This window comes from Callorhinus ursinus, unplaced genomic scaffold, assembly GCF_003265705.2.
Source record: "Callorhinus ursinus isolate GAN/ISIS: 27379988/994484 unplaced genomic scaffold, GSC_fseal_2.0 scaffold14, whole genome shotgun sequence".
NCBI classification, from domain to species: domain Eukaryota; kingdom Metazoa; phylum Chordata; class Mammalia; order Carnivora; family Otariidae; genus Callorhinus; species Callorhinus ursinus.
In genome coordinates this window covers 30,701,102-30,722,012 of record NW_027397076.1, presented here as the reverse complement: position 1 = coordinate 30,722,012, position 20,911 = coordinate 30,701,102, and the positions used below count along the sequence as shown (strand labels likewise).

General features: G+C 36.4%; 1 protein-coding gene across 4 annotated transcripts in view; it reads right to left on the bottom strand.

Moving 5' to 3' along the window:
- Nucleotides 1-20,911, bottom strand: part of CAPS2 (calcyphosine 2) — a 44,493-nt gene extending 23,582 nt beyond the window's left edge. For 2 of the 4 annotated variants that reach the window (XM_025883383.2, XM_025883386.2), the window contains exons 1-8: nt 20,738-20,911; nt 16,909-17,011; nt 14,029-14,078; nt 11,886-11,931; nt 11,672-11,797; nt 9,548-9,721; nt 5,103-5,225; nt 1,997-2,064 (exon numbers count right to left, since the gene is read on the bottom strand). In XM_025883383.2, the coding sequence (XP_025739168.1) occupies nt 1,997-2,064; nt 5,103-5,225; nt 9,548-9,721; nt 11,672-11,797; nt 11,886-11,931; nt 14,029-14,078; nt 16,909-16,989 (668 nt within the window). In that variant the 5' untranslated portion in view covers nt 16,990-17,011; nt 20,738-20,911. Of the gene's footprint in view, nt 1-1,996; nt 2,065-3,580; nt 3,655-5,102; nt 5,226-9,547; nt 9,722-11,671; nt 11,798-11,885; nt 11,932-14,028; nt 14,079-16,908; nt 17,012-20,737 lie in introns of those variants that run through there. The other 2 variants (XM_073900636.1, XM_025883387.2) reach the window with 2 other exon arrangements.

Genomic DNA, 20,911 nt, shown 5'->3' with positions numbered 1-20,911 from the left:
TTCACCAGGATGGCAAAAGTGCAAAAAGGCAAGTGGAAACACATAAGGCTTCTTAAGGCCTAAACTCAGAACTGAGACCACTGCTTTTGTTCATATATAACTGGCCAAAGTAAGTAAAAAGCAAGAGCCACTTGGCCAAGCCTAGCCTGGACAGCTGATTGGAAGATACACAAGTTCTAATTAATCACTGTAGTTTTAAGATACTGGTTTTGTGGTAATATATAACCAATACATAGATTTTACTCTGACCGTGATGGGAAATTACGGGAGGGTTTGATCTGGCTTACTTTTTAATAGACGTACTCTGACTGCTGGGTTAAGAACAGACCAACAAGGGGCAAATGCAAACACAATGAGTCCAGTTAGAAAGAGACTGAAATGATCCAGGAGAAAGAAGATGATATCGTGAACAGGGATGATGGCAGCAGAAGGAGTAAATTTATTTTGATGGTAGAACTGAGAGTGATTGCTGACAAACTGAATAGAGGATTTGAGAAAAAGAGAGGCATCAAAAGCATCAGAAACATTTTAGGTCTAAATAACCTAAAGAATGGAGCTGCCTTGGGGGAAAATTAAAGAGGATTTGGTCATGGGGGATGGAGCGAAATGAACTTCGAGGAACCCAGATTGGCAAACGTTACGTTGGAACCTTAGATCAGGGAAACATTAGTGTATGAATGCTTTTTAAAGGCATGATGCTGGATGAGATCAGTTAGGAAGTCAAGAATGGAGTCTTAGAAAAAGTCTAAGAATGGAGCCCAGTGTACTCCCATGTATAAGGACAGGGATGATGAAAAGGAACCAGGGGAAGAGACTGAGAAGGAGCAGAAGGAAGGAGGAAAACCAGCTAGGTGTTGTGTGTAGGAAGCTAAATGGGAAAGAGAAAAGTATTTCAAAGAGGAGAAACTTTTCAGTGCAGACAGATGCTGCTGATGGGTCAAGTAAATGAGAACTGAGAAATCACCATTAGCTGGGCAACACGGACGCCACGAATTATCTTATGAGGACATGCTGAGGTGGCACGGTGCGGGTGAAAACATCAACAAAGTGAGTTCAAAAGATAACAGAAAGAGGAACATTGAAGACTATAAGTATAATTAATTATTTCAAGACAGTTACTGAAAAATATGCATGTAGAGTATCTTTCTGCCACCGAAATAATTTTTTTCAAAGCTAACCATAAGTCTTACTTCTTCCTTGAAGACTTCCTAGACTATTTCAGCCTTTTCTGAAATCCTACAATATTTACATATTATCATGCAATTTTTAGCACAGCAGGTACTTACACTTTACAGTTTTCTAAGAGTTATGAAACTTCAGATTAAGTTTTAAATTTTTAACAATCCCACAGTTCCCAAACTGTGCACCATGTCACTCCAGAGTGCCACAGGGAACTCACAGGGACTATGTGGGATATTTTTAATTTTTGAGGGAAACGCGGTGATACTTGATATTTGTTGGAGACTACATGAACTATCAGCTCAAGGTCATTCACAGTTTCAACAAGATATCATTCTTTCAGTGAGGTCAAACCTTTGCAAAGCTGGATTTTCTACAGTTGCTGTGATAAATAGCAAGTGCCCTGTGGAATTGAAAGTGAAGATGACAGCATCCTCAACAATCCTAAGGTTTGAGAGATTGTGCCATGCACCAGAAGGCACATACAAATAACTGTGGCTATTTAAGAGTGAAATACAAATATTTTTTCTTTTAATTTATGTGTATTATTTCTTTGAAATGGCCATTAAGTTGTCATGAAGTAAATACTTAACTTATTTAGAGAAAAATACTTAACAAAGAGAACTGTTGGGTATTTCTACTGGCCTAGGAATGCTGTAAAAAACCATCACTCCAACACCGTGAGTGCAGTGAACGGGGAACGTGTGGGAACCTCAGAGTCAGGTGAGTCACCACTTGGTGATTGACTAAGGATAAAAAAAAATTTAACGAAAACTTTCTGACTGGATTTCTGTCGTTCACTACTACTTACTCTCACCTAGATAAGTGGTCTACCATCACTTGCTCTGCAACAGTCTGTTTCTTCCTCTCTGCAGCTACAATTTCCTAAGAAGAGAAAATTTTTAAAATTTCATTATCAATAAAACATAACAACACTAGAGTTAACATGAGAACCCTAAAATATATGCTAAATTTCCAACTTTCTTCTTAAATAGAGATTACTATATCCATCATTACTATAAAAACAAATTCCAAAAATTTAATCTGAAAATACCATTTATTTCCTAAAAAATAATGCACTTTAATTTCGGTAGAGATCATCAGAGATTTCTATGTTCTGCCTCTGAATTTCATGGAGTCAGAATAAAGGAGGAAGAGACTATGATATCCCTCTCCTTGACAGATGCCTTGTAAAAAGCACTTTAACCTGCTCCAAGAAGAATACCAACATTGACACAAGGAGTTTGTTCTAAAACTATTCGTAGTAGATGAAGCTAAAATTGAATTGGAATCCTTCAACCCTTTATCAAAAACCTAAAAATAAAAATCTTTCATAAAGCTTCCTGTCATTAAAAGGATAATATTTTCTATGCATAATATCCATTAATACTTGATCAACTTTTCTCAATTACTGGTTTGATTAAATTATCTTCACACTGTTTTTTGCTTTTCAACTCATTTGAAAATACTTTTACTACATTTTAGGTTATATTAAACTGAAAGATGAGTAATCGTCCAATTCCAATTAGATTATAATGTAACTATATTTACTAAAATGTTTCTTTTGAAGAGTAAATGAAAAAGGTTAAAAAATTAAGGGGTCAAAATAAAGCTTGTACACTGTACATTCCTGTCATCTCCATTGATCACGCCAGTAAATGAAATCAAGTACAATAATGTAGCTTATGGTAGAGGCTTTGTAACCTTAGGGAGAGCACTCTATTCAAAATGGACACAAAATCCAAGTAAGAATGACTAAAGGCATATCATAGAAACTCCTAAAAAACCTGGAAATTTGGGTGCAATTATTTAAATGTTAGTGTATAATTGAATTTGGCTTTTGGGGGGTTTGGTAGAAATTAAGATACAGTTTACACATCCAAATATGCCCCATATAAATATAGTTCACGTCATTTAACATATAACTGCATCTGATGTTCTCTAAGCTCATGACACTTTATAATGATTTTTGTTTAATAATAAATTTAAGGGCGCCTGGGTGGCTCAGTCGTTAAGAGTCTGCCTTCGGCTCAGGTCATGATCCCGGGGTCCTGGGATCGAGTCCCACATCGGGCTCCCCGCTCGGCGGGAAGCTTGCTTCTCCCTCTCCCACTCCCCCTGCTTGTGTTCCTGCTCTCACTGTCTCTCTCTGTCAAATAAATAAATAAAATCTTTAAAAAAATAATAATAATAATAAATTTAAAACAGCAATTAAAAAGTTAGAAAACGTATGGTAACTTACAGTCACTGCAAAGTGTGTTTTATGTCTAAGGGTGATGAAGGTGAACACTGAGTAAAATATGAAATATATGCAGAAAAGGTCAGCCAGAACATAGGTGCAAAGCCCAGAAGCGAGCAGAAAAGGGGAGATTAATGAATAGAGCCCATGCAGAAAGCCCACCTTGAGTGTTGGCATTTATGGTGGCTTACTGTAGGAAAGGTCAGAACCGCCCTCAGGCACATTGATTTTGAGGTCTGTGTAAACATAAAGCAGAAGCAGAAGCAGAAGTCACACAGATGCAAAGGATCTAATAATGTTGAAAAATGACAAGCAAACTAAAAGAGATGGATATAAAAACCACAGGTTCACTGCTTCTGGTGTTCAATTAAGTAGTTAAAAATTAAATTAAAAAGTTTCCACCTAGATTTTAAACATAAAGTCAGTACTAATTTCAAATGCATTCAAAATTTACTCATGCAAACATGTCTTTGGGAAAAAAACAGATAAATATGTGCTACCACAATAAAGTAAAATACTTGATGCTTAATTTAGTGCATTAAAGTGATCTTAAGTAAAAGAAATCCACTAACACCCAGATGGCTTTGGATGACACCAAGAACAATACCCAATGGGCCTTAAGTATCAGTAACATCCATTTCAAGTACAACTTCAGGAACATATCAAAATCAGCCTTATTTGGAAGACTATTTTGCCTTATAAAGTAGCTTTTTAAATTTTAGGATAATCCTGGTAATATTCCTTATTCTATTAAACATAAATGTCTAAATAATAATAGGCATAGAAAATAATGTTTGTTATTTTAGTACAAGAACTACAACAAATTGGCAACTTGAGACATCCACAGAAAATCAGTCCATGATCCAGACACTGATTACACATTGCTGTCAACTGAGAACATATTAATTCTGGGTGATTGTAATCCAAATAAAATATTTAGTGACTTTCCTCTCAGTGATAATGATAATATAACCATCTAAAACCATAACGCTTTATTATTATTTAGGCTATCTAAACCAGAGTTTTCCCAACTTTTGAACCACCACACATTGGTATTTCATCAATCCATTACAAATATGTCTAAGATCTTAATCACCTGGGGGGGTCTGGGGTGACCAGTGGACTCCAACTTGAAGCAGCTTGGTCTGATTACCCCAGGACACTATAGAAATGTAATTATCTATTTGTACCAGATCTGGCCTAAGCGATACTCATCCAACAATCTAACTGATTTTGTAAAAGACACAATTTAAAGTTAATATTGAGAAGTTTCGCTTCCCTTTTCCTAAAAAAAAAAAAAATACTTTATTCTTGCCCTTTTACTTAACTTGCTGGAATTTCTCTAGTCTTATTAGCTTATCACTTTCGAAAAATAACTAGGTTACTTTGGGGATAGGGCTGATGCTAAATAATCCCACTGCCAAGAATAGCAGCCAATTAACATTTTCAATAGTATAAACTAAATTTTGACAAACCTTCAAAGATTCAAGACTATCTCTCCACAGTAAATATGCCAAACCTCAACCATTTGTAAAAATGAGGATTCAATTTACACATTAGTGAACATTCACTGCTGAACAAATTCAATTGTTGTAATTATTTATTCAATTTTAAGTCTGCAACATTTTGGGAGGGCAAATTATCTTAATGGCTTAAGAAGTAAGTAAAGATCATGGTAACTTACAGCATCAGATTTTCTCATACTCCTTTGTGCATTGTAAGGGATGTCTGCATAACCCTGCTGTAAGAGGGCTTTCCTATCCAGAGTGGTAAGACCATCCACAATGGCTTCTTCAACTTTTATACACTGTAAGGGAAAGCAATAAATGAATTCTTGAGAGTTTATACTTAGTTCACATACTTAGCGTATTTGTTTTTAACAAAATAATGTGTTAAATAACCTCTGAACACATCTATAGTTATTTATGTACAACTATGTATACATAACAATACATAACACATAACAATAGTTATTTGTGTATAGCGTTATAGGCTCTGATAATCAGATTGTCCTATTTGAATGCAGTTCTTCCACCTTCTAACTAGATGACCTCTCTGTGCCTCAATTTACCCATGGTAATGGGAATTAAAAGGGGAATTAATAATAGTAACTACTTCACACACACACACACACACACAAAGATGAAGTGTCCAACACTTATAAAAGTATCTGACATACAATAAGCATCAGATAAAAGGTAGCAACTATTATAATTATTATTGCCCACGTGCGTCTTTGTAAAGTTAATAAAAATGGACATGTTCACTCCTCTGTAAAATGAAATTCCAAAGTACTAAGAGATGGGATATACCCTTTGAGATAAAGGATCCTCTGGGATCCTAAAGATAAATGCTAAATTTTTCTCTGAATATAAGGTGTACTTATATTCTTTTAACAACAACAGCAACAAAAATGTCCCAGTAGGATAGCAACTGCCAAAAACTTAATAGATTACAAGAGTTTTTCCTCCAGGGTTTGTTCTTACTTTAGACCTTTCTTAAAAGGTCACATTCCATATTCATACTCTATTCTGTCTTCGTGACCTTTGATTGCTACATGAAATCTTATTATACGTTTGTTTATGAATGTTGTCTGCCTCTCCTGCTATAAGTTCCATGAGGGAGGGAACCTTGTCTGTCATTTTTATTTCAATATCCCTGATGCCAGAACAGGACCACACACAGTGAGCACTTGATAAATACTTATTCACAAATGAATAATGCATCTTGTATAAGTATTAACTATTAAGGGGCGCCTGGGTGGCTCGGTCGGTTAAGCGTTTGCCTTTGGCTGGGGTCATGATCCCAGGGTCCTGGGATCGAGTCCCGCGTCGGCTCCCTGCTCAGTAGGGAGCTGCTTCTCCCTTTCCTGCTCACCCTGCTTATGCTCTCTTGCTCTCTCTGTCAAATAAATAAATAAAACCTTTAAAAAAAAAGTTTTAACTATTGGGAAATCAATTTATGAGGATACTTTATAATTTTTTTACCTCCTAATATATTTTTTCCTGCATAGTTATTTATTTTAACAGGTACCAAAAAGATGTTTAGCATTAAATAAGGTAAATTAAGCAGATTAAATTAACAGATATGTTTAAGTATAAGCAAAGGTCTGCACTATGTTCAGGTTGGAAGAAGCTTTCAAAAGATTTTTATTTTGTTTCAGGTTGTTTTTTATCCTTTTACAAAAGGGAAACAGTGACATTTCCACTCGGTATGTCAAATTTAACCTCCCCAAACCAGACTTCCTGGTGGTCTTCCCCACCCTTCCAATTGCTCAGGCCAAAAACCTTACAGTCCTCCTCCATCATCCCTTTCTCCTAAGCCTACAACCAATCCATCAGCAAATATTCTCAGCAAATATTCTCAAATATTCAAAATCTATCCAGAATCTGGCTTCTCATCACCAGCACTTCTTATCCAAATCTGCTGCCTGGGTCCAAGCCATCATCCTCATCTCTCATATGGATTATTGTGACAGCCTCCTCAAACAACTTTCTGCTTCCAACTTGGTCCTATTCTCAGTAAAACCCATCCTCAACAAAGCAAACTAACTTTCTGCCTCAAGTAAAAGGCAAGGTCCTTACGTAGTCCACAAGGCTTCACAGATCTGCCTCCCAGGCCTCCCCCCCTTAACACCTTCCCCTTCTCTTCCTTGCTCTTCCTCCACTGACCACACTGTTTTCCTTGATATTTCTTAAACACTCCATGCCCTCTCCCACTTCATGACACTTAAGAGTTTATCCTGAGTGGCTTATGCATCACCCTTTTCAGATGTGTGCTGAAATGCTACCTTATGGGAAAGATCTTTCCTGGTGATCCTGTACAAATTGCAGTCCCAACTTGAGCCCTGCTCTTCCCAGTGCCCTTCCATCCATAGCATTTATCACCAACTGTCATATTAGATGGGTTGATTGATTCATTCATTCATTCATTTTTTTTCTTGCTAGGTCCTTCCTTTATGATATATATTCTGTAAGGGCAAAAATATTTGTCTGTTTTATTCACTGACTTAGTATTTTCTATAAAACTGAAGTTTCATGACTTTCATGCTTTATTTAAAGATGTTTCAGTATTTAAAATATAAGTTTATGACTTAGGTAACAATTTGACAACAAGAGATTCATCAGCTTTTTATACTAAATGGAAGAAAAACTCAACAAAGGAAATTTGCCATTAGACAAGCAAGGCGAACTTTTATTTTACTGTTTGATTGATTATGGTGGTTATGGCTTTAGTTATTGTCCTAGATCCTAAATATGTCCAACTTTAGCTTCTTAATTAGTAAAAAGAATCAATTTACATGTTGTTCCCTGCTTTATGGAGGGGCTTACATTTCTGATATCAGGAAGCAATTCTATTTCCAGAGATTACTATTCCAGTATTAATTAATGTAATTATAATAGGATTTACTAATAGCCCATTTATACAGTCGTTTTGATTTTCATAATGGCATATATCTAAAAAGACATCAAAAAGTTGCTTGAACCCATTAAGTATAAAATTATTATGTAGAGAAACCAGAGCCTTTTTGTAAGACTATCAAGAGCATATGAAATAATAATTATATACATTTATATGTAGATTTTAAAAATCAGAGCAAAACAGAATTTTTCCAGAAGAAAACATGAATATGCTGGCTTCTATAAAACACTTCATTCATACTATACAAGTATTTACCAATCATATGGGAAGCTTCACAAGCAATATTTGTTCCTCCCTTAATCAAAAATAAACAAATGCCTTCATTTGAACCTACGTTCAAGGAAACCAGTTTTACTTTAAAAAAATTTTAGGGGTGCCAGGGTGACTCAGTCAGTTAAGCATCCAGCTCTTGATTTCTAGCCCAGTCATGATCTCAGGGTTGTGAGATCAAACCTCTCATCTTGCTCTGCACTGAATGTGGAGCCTACTTTGGATTTTCCCTCTGCCTCTATCTCTGCCCAAACCCCCCCCCCCCCCCCCCAGCCCCCGCATGTGTGTGCGTGTGTGTGCGCGCGCACATGTGTGCTCTCTCTTTAAAAAAAAAATACTTTAAACCACTTTGCTGCAGCAAATAAAGCATGAGCTTATAGAAATCTTCATTCTATTTTCCCAACATTATTATAGTGACCTAAATATCACATTATAGATCCTACAACTATATGGCCAGGTGCTAAAGGGCTATGAAATTATCCTGCCTACTATTACAGACATCAGATTATTATACTTGTGTGCATCTGTTTGGATCTGGAAATCTGTCTTAGCATAAAAGAGACCAAATAATCCATTAATTTTGTTACTCTTTCCACTAAACACCATGTGATATAGTCAGTTCAAGACAGTTCCTACATGGATTAGATAAAATAGCTGATATGCTATGCCTACTTATAATCAATTCTTTTTACCTTTAAAAAATGTTAAAAAATACAACCAGCAAACTTCCCTGAAAATACATTATTCTTATAAAGAATTCACTGAATTAAGAATTATATTTAAGTATTCTCTCCTTCATGGCCAGGAGCATCATAAACTATGTTTCCAAACCTTTCTTTCCACAATTCAAGGTTGACCTTTCCTTTACGCTTATGAAAACCATTAAACTGATTATGGTTAGCTTGCTCGTATATTCTTGAATGATGAATTTACACCTAATTAACATTAAATAAAAGTATAAATTTAGAAATTCATGATATTAAAAAATATCTCCCAACAAGAGCCAGAAGACAATCATGGAGTGATGACAGTTTGGGAATAAAATAGGGTCACTGCAACATCTGAAATGACTTTTCAACTTTAAAATTTAGACTGTGAAGCAAACAGAGTTCAAGATAGCTACATCAAAAACAGCTTTTTAATACTGCCTTATTTTCAATCCGAAGTCAAATGGAAAACTCCTTACACAGAAAAGATGACTAGGTCATATGGCTAGAGTTTTCACATTTGAAAATGATAATAATAAACTTTTAGAGTTGTTAAGAATAAACTAGTTAACGCAAGCAGAATACTTAAAATAGTCCCTAGCACACAGAAATAAATGCTAGCTACTATACTTACTATGACTAAGAGCAAAACATACCAGACAAAATGATTTCTATAGTACATGTAATTTTTTTTAAATTCCATGAAAACTTTAAAAGTCTCATACATTACCTTGTCATCTACCTTGTTTCTTGGACACTGTTGTGTGATCTTTGATTTTGTCTTTTCTGCATTTGTCTGACTACACTGTTTATATCCCTCTTTCACTTCAGTTTTATATTGCTGATATTTTAGTTTATATTTGCTTGTTGGTGCTGGCAAGTTTTCAGGTATTATGTCTTGCTCCTAGATATAAAAATAAAAAGTATGTTATCTGTCAGAAAAATCAAAATAATTATTAATTTTCTTTATTAACATTAATAGGTTTATCATTTATCTTAACATTTATGCCTAAGAAACAGATTATGATCTATGTGCTAAACAGAGGTGATATTTATTTATTTATTTTTTAAAATTTATTTGATAGAATACAAGCAGGAGGAGCAGCGGGGTGAGAGGGAGAAGCAGGTTCCCACTGAGCAGGGAAATATCTGTACCTTCCATGCAAACTTGCTATGAACCTAAAACTGTTCTAAAAAATAGTCTATTAAAAAAAAAAAGACAGGATGCAAAGATATGTAGCTTTAAACAAAAAAAATGATTTTATTTTTTTATTTGAGAGAGAAAGAGGGAGAGAGAGCATGCGTAGGAGTGGTGGGGGAGGGGAAGAGGGAGAGGGAGAAGCAGACTCCCTGCTCAGCAGGAAGCACTACGCAAGGTTCAGTCCCAGGACCCCCGGGATCATGACCTGAGCTGAAGGCAGATGCTTAACCGACTGAGCCACCCAGGCGCCCCCAGAGGTGATATTTTAAAACGTTTAGCTGGTATAGCAGCACTGAGCAATCAAAGCAGATGTAATTGCTCAGAAAGGGCAGCGGCCTTCAATACCAGGAAGCCTGTACCTGGTTTCCCTGCTGAAGATCAGTCCTGGTTCTAAAATAATTTGAGAAGACAAAATTTAACTTTTCTTTCTTCTTAAGAGTTTTAGATAAGCCCTTTATTCCTGCCCCAGAAAAACTCCACTGACAAGCATTTCTTCCAGAATAGTTACAGGAATTAGAAATCACGAACACTAAGAAGCGCTGGTTGTCATTGTAGAATTTCAGATATATCACCTTCTCGTATTATTTAGTTCCCTACCACATTCCCATGGGAGTAAGAGATAACAGAGCCAGTGGATAAGTGAAATCTAAAAGGAGTACTAAGCAAACACAATGGCATATGTATTGGCCCAAAGGGGGATAGCCACTCCAAAAGGAGGATAAAGCCAGCAGGACCCTTGAAAAATGTTGATAATATCCAAGTCTAACCCAGAGAAAGATAAAACAAAGTTGCAGGGTGAAAATTGTAGCATGATACAGTCTAGGGTACTACTGGTGCAATTTATCCAAAATGAGACAGAGGAGAACATGAATAGAACGAGTTAAGAGCCCCTGGGTGGTTCAGGTGGTTAAGCCTCTGACTCTCGATTTCCACTCAGGTCATGATCTGAGGGTCTTGAGATCAAGCCCTGTGCTGGGCTCTGTGCTGGGCGTAAAGCCTGCTTAGGCGTCTCTCTCTCCCTCTCCCTCTGCCCCTCCCCTAACCCCCGCACACACACTCTCTTTAAAAATAAATAAATAAATGAATATATACTTATATTTATATTTAAATAACATATATATACAAGCTTAAAAAAATAGAACCAGCTACAGGAGAAAGACTAACAAAGAGAAAAGCAAGCCTTCCTCAGAGAATACTGGTCAGAACTTGTGTTCATAACACAAAATAAAACACTAAATATTGTTTGAAGTGTAAATATTGTTCCAAAGAGATAGCTTGGAATAAGTATAGTTACTTAGTTACTCCATAGCATACTAGTAGCCGAAAGTATAAGTTAATTTCCAAGAGACAAATCACATTGTTAAACCAGCAAGATCTGATCTAATACTCTACCATATTTTTTAAATTCCTGGATTTCCTATTAGGATAAACCTGTACTTCACTAATTGTATAAGACATTTTTAAAATACTATTACTATGTGAAAAAAAATGTAAAACAAAGTAGAATTATTTCACCAACATGATTGGGATGTTAATATATACAATACTTAAACTGGACAAAACAGAGTGAACATAATAAAATTTCTGGACTAAATACAGTGCTTAAACGCACATTATAATTCTGAAAATTGGTAATAAGAAATAACTACTAACCAGTTCATTTAGATGATGCTGAGTATGTGATATTTGACATGGTGTGACCCAACTGAGAGCAGAAGATGAATTTGGTGGGTTAAAATGAATATGCGCAGTACTAAGTGGGATGTATGAAAAATCATTCTAAAATAAAATTACATAATACTTATTATACACTATATGCAATACTGTGTTCAAATGTTTATTATAGTAAATACCAAGTAAAAATTACCTCCTCATCAGAGTCAACGAGACTTCCCAAATCAAGTCGTGGAACCCTGAAAGAAATAATCTATGCATCCCATAACTTTTTAAAATGAGGCTTTAATAGTTGCAAATCATACATGCTACATCTTATATAAAAAGGTACACTAGGGACTCCTGGGTGGCTCAGTCAGTTAAGCGTCTGCCTTCACCTCAGGTCATGATGCCAGGGTCCTGGCATCCAGTCCTGCATCAGGCTCCCTGCTCAGCGGGGAGCCTATTCTCCCTCTCCCTCTCCCTCTGCCTGTCGCTCCCCATGCTTGTGCTCTCTCTCTCTCTCTGACAAATAAATAAATAAAATCTTAAAATAAATTAATTAAGTAAATAAATAAAAAGGTACACTAAAGCCAAAGTTGCGCTGTACCTACCAGCTGTAAAAGGAAATGCCCAGTAGTTTTTTGAGCTGGTTGTTAACAAAGCATTATTAAAAATAAAACTATATAAACTTATAAATAAGTAAGTTATATTAAAAACAAAGGTAATAAATACTCAAAGTCATCACTTCTTAATGACTTTACTGTACTTCACTATTGTTTATTTACATCTATGGTATTTGTGTGGTAATATAAGGGTGTGCATTTCTTCCCAACTCTGTGTTCAGTGATACTATACACATGGGGTGAAATTGGCCACAGTGGGATCATTTGGACAAAAACTGGCACATGCTATGAATCAGGACTTGATTTATTATTTTGTTGATTTCTTTTTTTTTTTTTAAGTTTTTTTATCTATTTAACAGAGAGAAACAGCCAGCGAGAGAGGGAACACAAGCAGGGGGAGTGGGAGAGGGAGAAGCAGGCTTCCCGCCGAGCAGGGAGCCCAATGAGGGGCTTGATCCTAGGAGCCCGGGATGATGACCTGAGCCGAAGGCAGATGCTTAACGACTGAGCCACCCAGGCACTCCTATTTTGTTGATTTCTGAGACTTAAAACAGTCTGGAGAAAACATTAATTAAACTTAAAAGTGTATCATATCTGTAACTGTCACATTGTGAATAACAAAAAACTGAGGAAATATTGTCCCAGTAACCAAAACTATTATGTAAGTCAACAAATAAATCACTCACGTCACTTTACAATAAATGAAAATATCAACCAGCATTCACATTGTAACTACACTGGTTCACGGACTGCAACCATGGCTTGGCTACAGACACCAGAATTCAGCAAGAAACAAAGAATGTGAGAATCAATTGGCTGCATGGAATTTATAAAAAAGTTTATACATTTTATTAGTATTTGTAAATTGCTTACTACATATCCTCTATATCAGTAAAATTTATAACCAACTTAAAATATACTTAAGTTTATTTATAATTAACAAGTAAAATTTAAAATAAACTTATAAATACACTTTCAGGAAACCAGCTGTTAAACATTTACCAGCACATGATTGACTGTCAACACATACTGAGTATCTTGCATCAAGTGCTTGCATGTACCTCGTACCCTGATTTTTTGTCTAGATGAGCATACAGGTATCTGTTATGTAGAACCACATGAAACTGCTGATACTTGCTCATTTTTCATCGATGAAAACGTCAACTTCATATGGTTCAGCCTAATAAAGTACTAGGTTTTTAACTTCTATTTTCCAATAAGCCCTGCAGTCTAAAATACTTGAAAGAATATAAAAGTCATATCCTTCCAAATCTTAAAAGGCAAAAATGTAAAATATAAAACATAAATTACTGTAGTCTAGTCCACAAATAAAATCATTTAAAGAAGATTGATAAAATTGTCATAATCATCAAGGTAAGATTAAAGCCACAGATACTTCCCATTAAATTCATTTTGACTATCCCAGTTATAAAATTCAGAATTTCACATATTTCTTTAACAAATTCATTTAGCTGAGTTTTCTAAATAAAACAATAAACTTTTTCAAGAAAATGTAAGAATATTAAAGAAAATACAAATAAGAGAAGTATTACCCTCCTTCCTATTACCCTACTTTAATTTTGGCATAGCAATTTTCAGGCCATCCACATGCACATCAATTTTTCTGTGGTTCACAATCATAACTACATATAATTTTGCTTTCATTTTTTGCTTAATATATTATAAATAATTACCCATTAAATAGCTCAAGTGTAAAGAAATGTGACTTACACAGGTAGGCTAGGATTCTGGATTGCCCATGACCTGGAAGTCTGTCCTTGCTTTAATTAAAAAAAGAAAAAATCAGTACATATATAACCTTTATGTATACTTTAAAAGATAAGCAATGAGTCAATGCAATAAAGCTGATCATCATTTTCAGTAAACTCCATATAAGAAATATTTACTAAGCCTCTCTCTACTATGCTTGAGACACAGAGATAGGATGAAAAGCAACACAGACAATCCTTATCCTCGTGGTGTTCTGCCTGCTGGGCAAGACATTTACTCAATAATGTGAAAAAAAACACGTGCTATGCCTGAGCAACTACATATAGCATTTTACCCAACAAGTCTAGGAAATTGAGGAAGCATTCCAAAAAACAAAAAAAAAAGTAACCTTTAAATGGAACTCTGAAGGATGAGTAGGAGTTAGCCAGATAAAGACAGGAGAAAACTGCTTTAGCCAGGAGGAACAACTCATCATGCACTAGCCCACAGGCAGGAGTTAGCAGCTAGAGAGGGTTGAAATCCAGAGTGTGAGGAGGTAGTGGGGCCAGAGCTGTTACATAATAATACAAGTCAAAGAACTTGGACCTTGTCCTAAAGGTAATGGGAAAACTGCAGGATTTAAGCAAAGAAGTGACAAATATATATATGTATACATTTGCAGATGTTCAGTCTTACTTCCAAAAAATTATGCAAAGATATGAAAATTAGAGTGAGCTCAGATACTATAGAAGAAATATATATGAGCCATAGAGAAAATTCAAGTTAATAAGGGCAGGAAACAATTCATGCATCAACACTTCTGGCTTACTTCTGAAAACTGGTCATTTTTGTGGTACTGATAGCAAGTACAGAAATTACATTCAACACTGAGCTGCATCACTCTAATTGATCATAAAAGAAAAAACAAATTCAATTCAGTATAAGCTTTAATATGGCATTATTTTAAATACTATCCTAATAGAAAGTTAAAAATGTAAAAATGTAAAATCATAAAATTATATATATATTAAGTTGACCCTTGAGCAATGCTGGGGTTAAGAGTGCCAGCTACCTCTCCCATACTGTCAACAATCCATGTATAACTTTTGGCTCCCCAAAAACTTAACTACTACTAGCCTACTCTTGACTGGTAACAGTCAATTGACACATATTTCGTATATACTTTATATGGCATTCTTACAATAAAGTAAGCTAGAGAAAATAAATGTTAAGAAAATCATAAAGAAGAGAAAATACATTTGCATATAAGTGGACCCATGCAGTTCAAACCTGAGTTGTTTAAGGGTCAACTTTATATAAATGACATACATATCATAGCCTAAAGTAGCAGCACACTTCTATCACATATCAAAGATTTTCTTTTTTTTTTTAAGATTTGATTTATTAATTCGAGAGAGAGAGCATGAGCACAAGTTGGGAGAGGCAGAGGGAGCAGCAGACTCCCAGATGAGTATGGGGCCCGATGTGCGGATGGATCTCAAGACCCTGGGATCATGACCTGAGCCGAAAGCAGATGCTTAACCAACTAAGCCACCCAGGCGCCCCAAAGATTTTCTTAATTGTGTTTGGGAAACGTCAGGATACCATTTAACTTTAGGAAGAAAATCTAAGTAGAATGTAAGTGTAGTTGTCATAGTCAAGGTCATCACCATGATTATCCCCCAGAAAGTGTTTTGACAGACTTAAAGCCTTGAAGTCACAGACTACCTATTTCAGAATGGCAGTTACCTTGTCTAATTCCAACAAAATTATGCTAGCCAATCAGAAGAAAGATAAATGATAGTTTATAAATCCCTGGTCCAGTTTTATTGGAACATGCAACCATTTATTTATTTATTTATGAACTGTCTATGTGTTCTCATTACAACAGCTAAGTTAAGTGGCTGCAACAGAAACAAGAACCTATAAAAAGCCAAAAATATTTACTAGCTGGCCTTTTATTTAAAAAGCTGAGTATGGGGCACCTGGATCTCTCAGTTGGTTAAGCGTCTGCCTTTGGCTTGGGTCATGATCTCAAGAGTCCTGGGACAGAACCCCATGTCAGGCTCCCTCCTCAATGGGGCGTCTGCTTCTCCTTCTCCCTCCCATCTGCTCATGCCCCCCCTTTCAAATAAATAAATAAATAAATAATATTTTTTTAAAAAAGAATAGCAAGGAAATATGTATCACCTTTATATATTTCTAAACTAAAGTTTATATATACCCAATTCTACGGTGGCAACAAGGACAAAGCAGCTATAACCTTGTACTTCATCAATGACATATACATACACAGTGGTGATATTATGAAGGTTATGAAGAATAAAAGTTTTAATAATAAAAGCTCTGATTCTCTCTCTTTTTTTTTTAAAGATTTTATTTATTTGACAGAGAGAGACACAGAGAGAGAGGGAACACAAGCAGGGGGAGTGGGAGAGGGAGAAGCAGGGTTCCCGCTGAGCGGGGAGCCCAATGCGGGGCTTGATCCCAGGACCCTAGGCTCATGACCTGAGCCAAAGGCAGACGCTTAATGACAGCCACCCAGGAGCCCCAAAGCTCTGATTCTCTTTCTACCTAGCTAACACAAGATGTATACTGATATTCTCTTCTTCTTTCTACTATCCTTATTTTTTATATTTTCTGCAGATACACACAGATAATTTTTTAAATAAGAATATGAAGACAATAATAATAAGCCTGATTTTTAAAAATAAAACTAATTCAAGGAAGGACCCACTTTGAAATAATGATTATCTTCAATTTTGGCCACTCAGTTCTTCAAATCTAGGAAATATGGATCCTAAATATTTGTGAGTATAAGTTGTCATAAACATGAATAAAAGAGTCAGAAAATTATTTAATGAATCATCCTATGAGAGGAAAATTATATAGCACACGTACTTGCAGCAGCTTGTTTCTTCCAGTGAAAGGCTGAGTTTGACTCGTAAGAGAAGCAGCAATGCCTTTAACCTCTAAATCCATTCAAGTTCACGTCTGCAGTATACTTTGAAAAGGGTAAAAAACATACAAAATGATAACTCTTACTCTAATTTTAAACTAGCCATACAAGCTACATAATACTACTTCATGGAAAGAAATCATGTGGTTAATCATTCTTACTTTCTTTCACCAAAATCAACTTTTTGTGGGGCAATTACATTATGTGGGGCAACTACATTATGTGGGGCAACATTTATGGGGTAAATGCTAGTCTGAATAGGGTTCCTCTGAAGGTGTCTGTGTCCTAATCACTGGACTCTGTGAATATGTTTACCTTACATGACAAAGAAGACTCTTCAGATGTGATTATGTAAAGAATTTTGAGGTGTGGAAATTATCCTGGATTATCTGGAGGGCCCAATGTAATCACCAGGGTCCTTATAAAAGGGGGGCAGGATGATCAGAGTAAGAAAGAGAGGATGTAAGAAGGAAAGCCAGGTCAGAGAGGAGTAAAGATACTAGATAGCTGGCTTTGAGAATGGAGGTAGAGGTCATGAGCAGACTCTGGAAGTTAGAAGAGGCAAGGAATGAATTTTCCCCTGGAGCCACCAGAAGGAACCAACCTTGCTGATATATATTTTATTTTTAGCCCTGTAGGACTCATTTTGTACTTTTGACCTCCAGAACTGTAAAATAGCAAGTTTATGTTGTTTCAGACCACGATGTTTGTGGTAATTTTTTACACTAGTAATAGGAAATGAATGCTTGTACTTCAAAGTGATGTAAATTTATTTTCTTTACTCTCTTCCTAAACCTTTATGAGTTTTGATTTTGCTGGAGTAAGCAGATGAAAAAATGTGTTATGCAAACAGTATTCTCTGATACAAAGAATAAAATAGAATGGATGGTCCAATTAGCAATTATGAGGCGACTGGTAAAAATGCATGTAAGAGAAGGTTGAAAACAATCAACTTGAACAAAAATGTACAAAACAAAAATCAGGTGAATATCTCAGTCATGCAAATTTTGAAGATTTTTACACTTCAATCTTATATCACTGAGGATACGTTGTTTAACAATTCATACTTTCTTTTTCTATTATTAGACTTGGGTTTATTTTAATAGTAAACTTTTTTTCTTAATGTTTAGGGAAAGATAGCATGGCATTGTGTCAGCATAGAGTTAGAGAGACTGACATTAAAATCCTCATTTTTGATACTTCCTTGTAATGTAAGCTTGGGTAAGAACTTAATCTTTCAGAGCCAATATTTCTAGGGTGTAAAATGAGTTTAATGTTAGCACCTTTCTCATCTTCCTATATTAGGTAGAACATGGTTATTCAATATATGGTAGCCATCATTGTTACTATTAAAATGCAGTTTTACTGCAGGCCCAGTGAAATCCTGAAAGATATCCCAGCTCTTCACTAATTTATCTGTATGGCTCCATTTACCCAATTCCATAGCCCCCTCCCCTAAAGCCCCACACCCCAAGACTAGATTTCTACTCTAGGAGTAACCAACCAACAGTAGACATATCCTGAAAACAACACAAATCATTCGATTTAAAAATAATTTGACTTTTTTTTTTCTGAGTTATCTTTCACAAAGAAGCAACTTTTTTAAAGTTGTTATTGTTTCGGTGGGGGGTGGAGAGAAGATTGTTGTTTGCTTTTAATCACATCACAAAAGCTGTTGTACTTGCCATGAAGATCAACAGCCAACAAACCCAAGTTGAAACAGAGGTGCTGAGCAATCAGCTAAGTGATTTTCTCCACACATCAACCGCACAATTATTTATACCTTAGAAACTACTGTAGCCATTTCAAATCACTATAGGTCACTTTAAATAACCATCATTCATTTGCAGATAACAAAAACAACAAAATTTAAGTCCTCTTTCCTGGATCTTCTAGTCCCTGTACTTCCCCAAGCTTGACAGTCATCATTCTTCACTTGTAATTAACTCTTTTCATGTCCCTAATAAACTGTCAAGTCCATGAAGGTTGGTATCTCATGTCCTTAATATAGCAGATACTTAAATAAATATTTATTTAGTCAATAAAGAAATTAATGCACAAACCCCTGTACACATTTTAAACATATTCTTCATGTCCTTTCTCTGAACCTAACTATGACAGGATCACAATGCCACACATAAATTCTGTCCTCAAACAATACATAAGGCATTCAAAGCATGAATGGTAACTATTACTCTTCACACTATACTGTAAGCCTCATAAAGGCAAGGACTATGGTTCTGTTCATCTTGTATCTCAGCATTTAACAGAAAGCCTAGAAAACAGTAGGAACTTAAATATTTGTTAAGTAAGTGAATTCAGTCAACTCAGATAGGAGTTATTTCAGAATTATGTAGCATACAAATGATTCATTGGCTATAACAGGAATATTCAAGGGGCAACCATCATTTGTGGAACACTCCACAATCTATTACAATCCAGAATTAGAGCTGTGAGGCTACTGACACCTGATGTCAAAAGAATCTTAAGATTTGGACAGGACTGCAGAGATAAAACAGCTCAACCTTCTGATTTTCAAACTGAGGAATCTGAGACCTCAAAACGGGCACATGTACTTTGCCAAATTATTTGCCAGTTATTACCGAGCATGAATTTACACCAGTCTCAGACCTCTTTCTAATACTACACCCTTGCTTATACAGGACAGAAGAAAGAGGGGAGTTAGCTGCAGAGACTCAAGAGCACCAGAAACCTAAACTTAGTGGCAAAAGAATCAGAATTTTAAATAAATGACATGTGAACAGATCTTTGGAATGCATACCAAAGTTTGTCCTGGTCCTATAGCATGGAATATACAGTTGGGGTATGTTGGTGGTAGGTGGTAGGAGCAGGGAAAAGCACTTCTGAATGGCTCTGTCCCCACCCAAACTGCTGCCAAGTCATGAGATATTACAGCTAGCATGTAATGAATATTGTTGACTAACAGATTCAAATCTTACCATATTATCTTTATTGCTACCAAAAAGAACTGAACTCACCTCCCACTTCTCTCATTTTTTAAGGATGATTATTTCCAATCGCAATTATCACCAGTTCTCTCTTGGTTAGTGACATTAGTGGCTATAAGTTGTTTACACCAAATCAGAACATAATGGAAAGTGAAGAATAAATTGATCCAATCCATCCCATAATCAAGGAAAGAGGGAAAAGTTTTAGTATTTAACCTCCATGCAGGTGAGGACCAAGTTTATCTTGGGGCCCAGGTGATAACAGACCCAAGTATCTGAATGAACCTGGCATCATTCTTAATTTCATAGTAATTGTCTGTGCATCCACTCCCCACAAAGTTAAGATTATACATCAATGCACCTGCAAAGTACAACTAATGCTCCGCCCCCTTCCTATCTTAGATTCATGGACTGGGGTGGGGCACACGGGACAGCCAACCTGACTTGACCCAATAAGCTGGGTAAAGAGCAGGTCCACAGTGGGAAGGATGAAAAAGGTACCAACGGGGGCAATTTCACAGAGAACCTCCAGACAGGACAAGCTGGAAAGGTACAGTTCCCAGTAGACTCCAACAAGCCCAGGCCCGCGGCTGCAGGTTGCCTAGCAACAGGCGTCCCCACGCTGGGCCTAGCAACAGGCGTCCCCACGCTGGGCCTCCAAACCCTCTCCCACTTCCAGGGAAGAGATGATCATCGGCCCAAATCTTTCGTTCCCTCCACGCCATCTTCTGCCCCATGCTGTGTAGGGTCGTTCCTCCGAAAACCCGGCCCGCGCCGCGAGCTACCCCGCCAAGGTACTTACCGGAGGGCAGTGTTGAAAACCTTGTAGGGGCCTCTGAGCCTCATCCGGGGACTAGTTCCGGGGCGTCTCTAAATCCCGGCGGGGATCTGGAAGAGGACTCACTCATCTGGGCTTCTTCGACTCAGAGAGAGAGAGCCAAAGCCCGGCCCGGACCCAGACGGCTGTTGTATAATT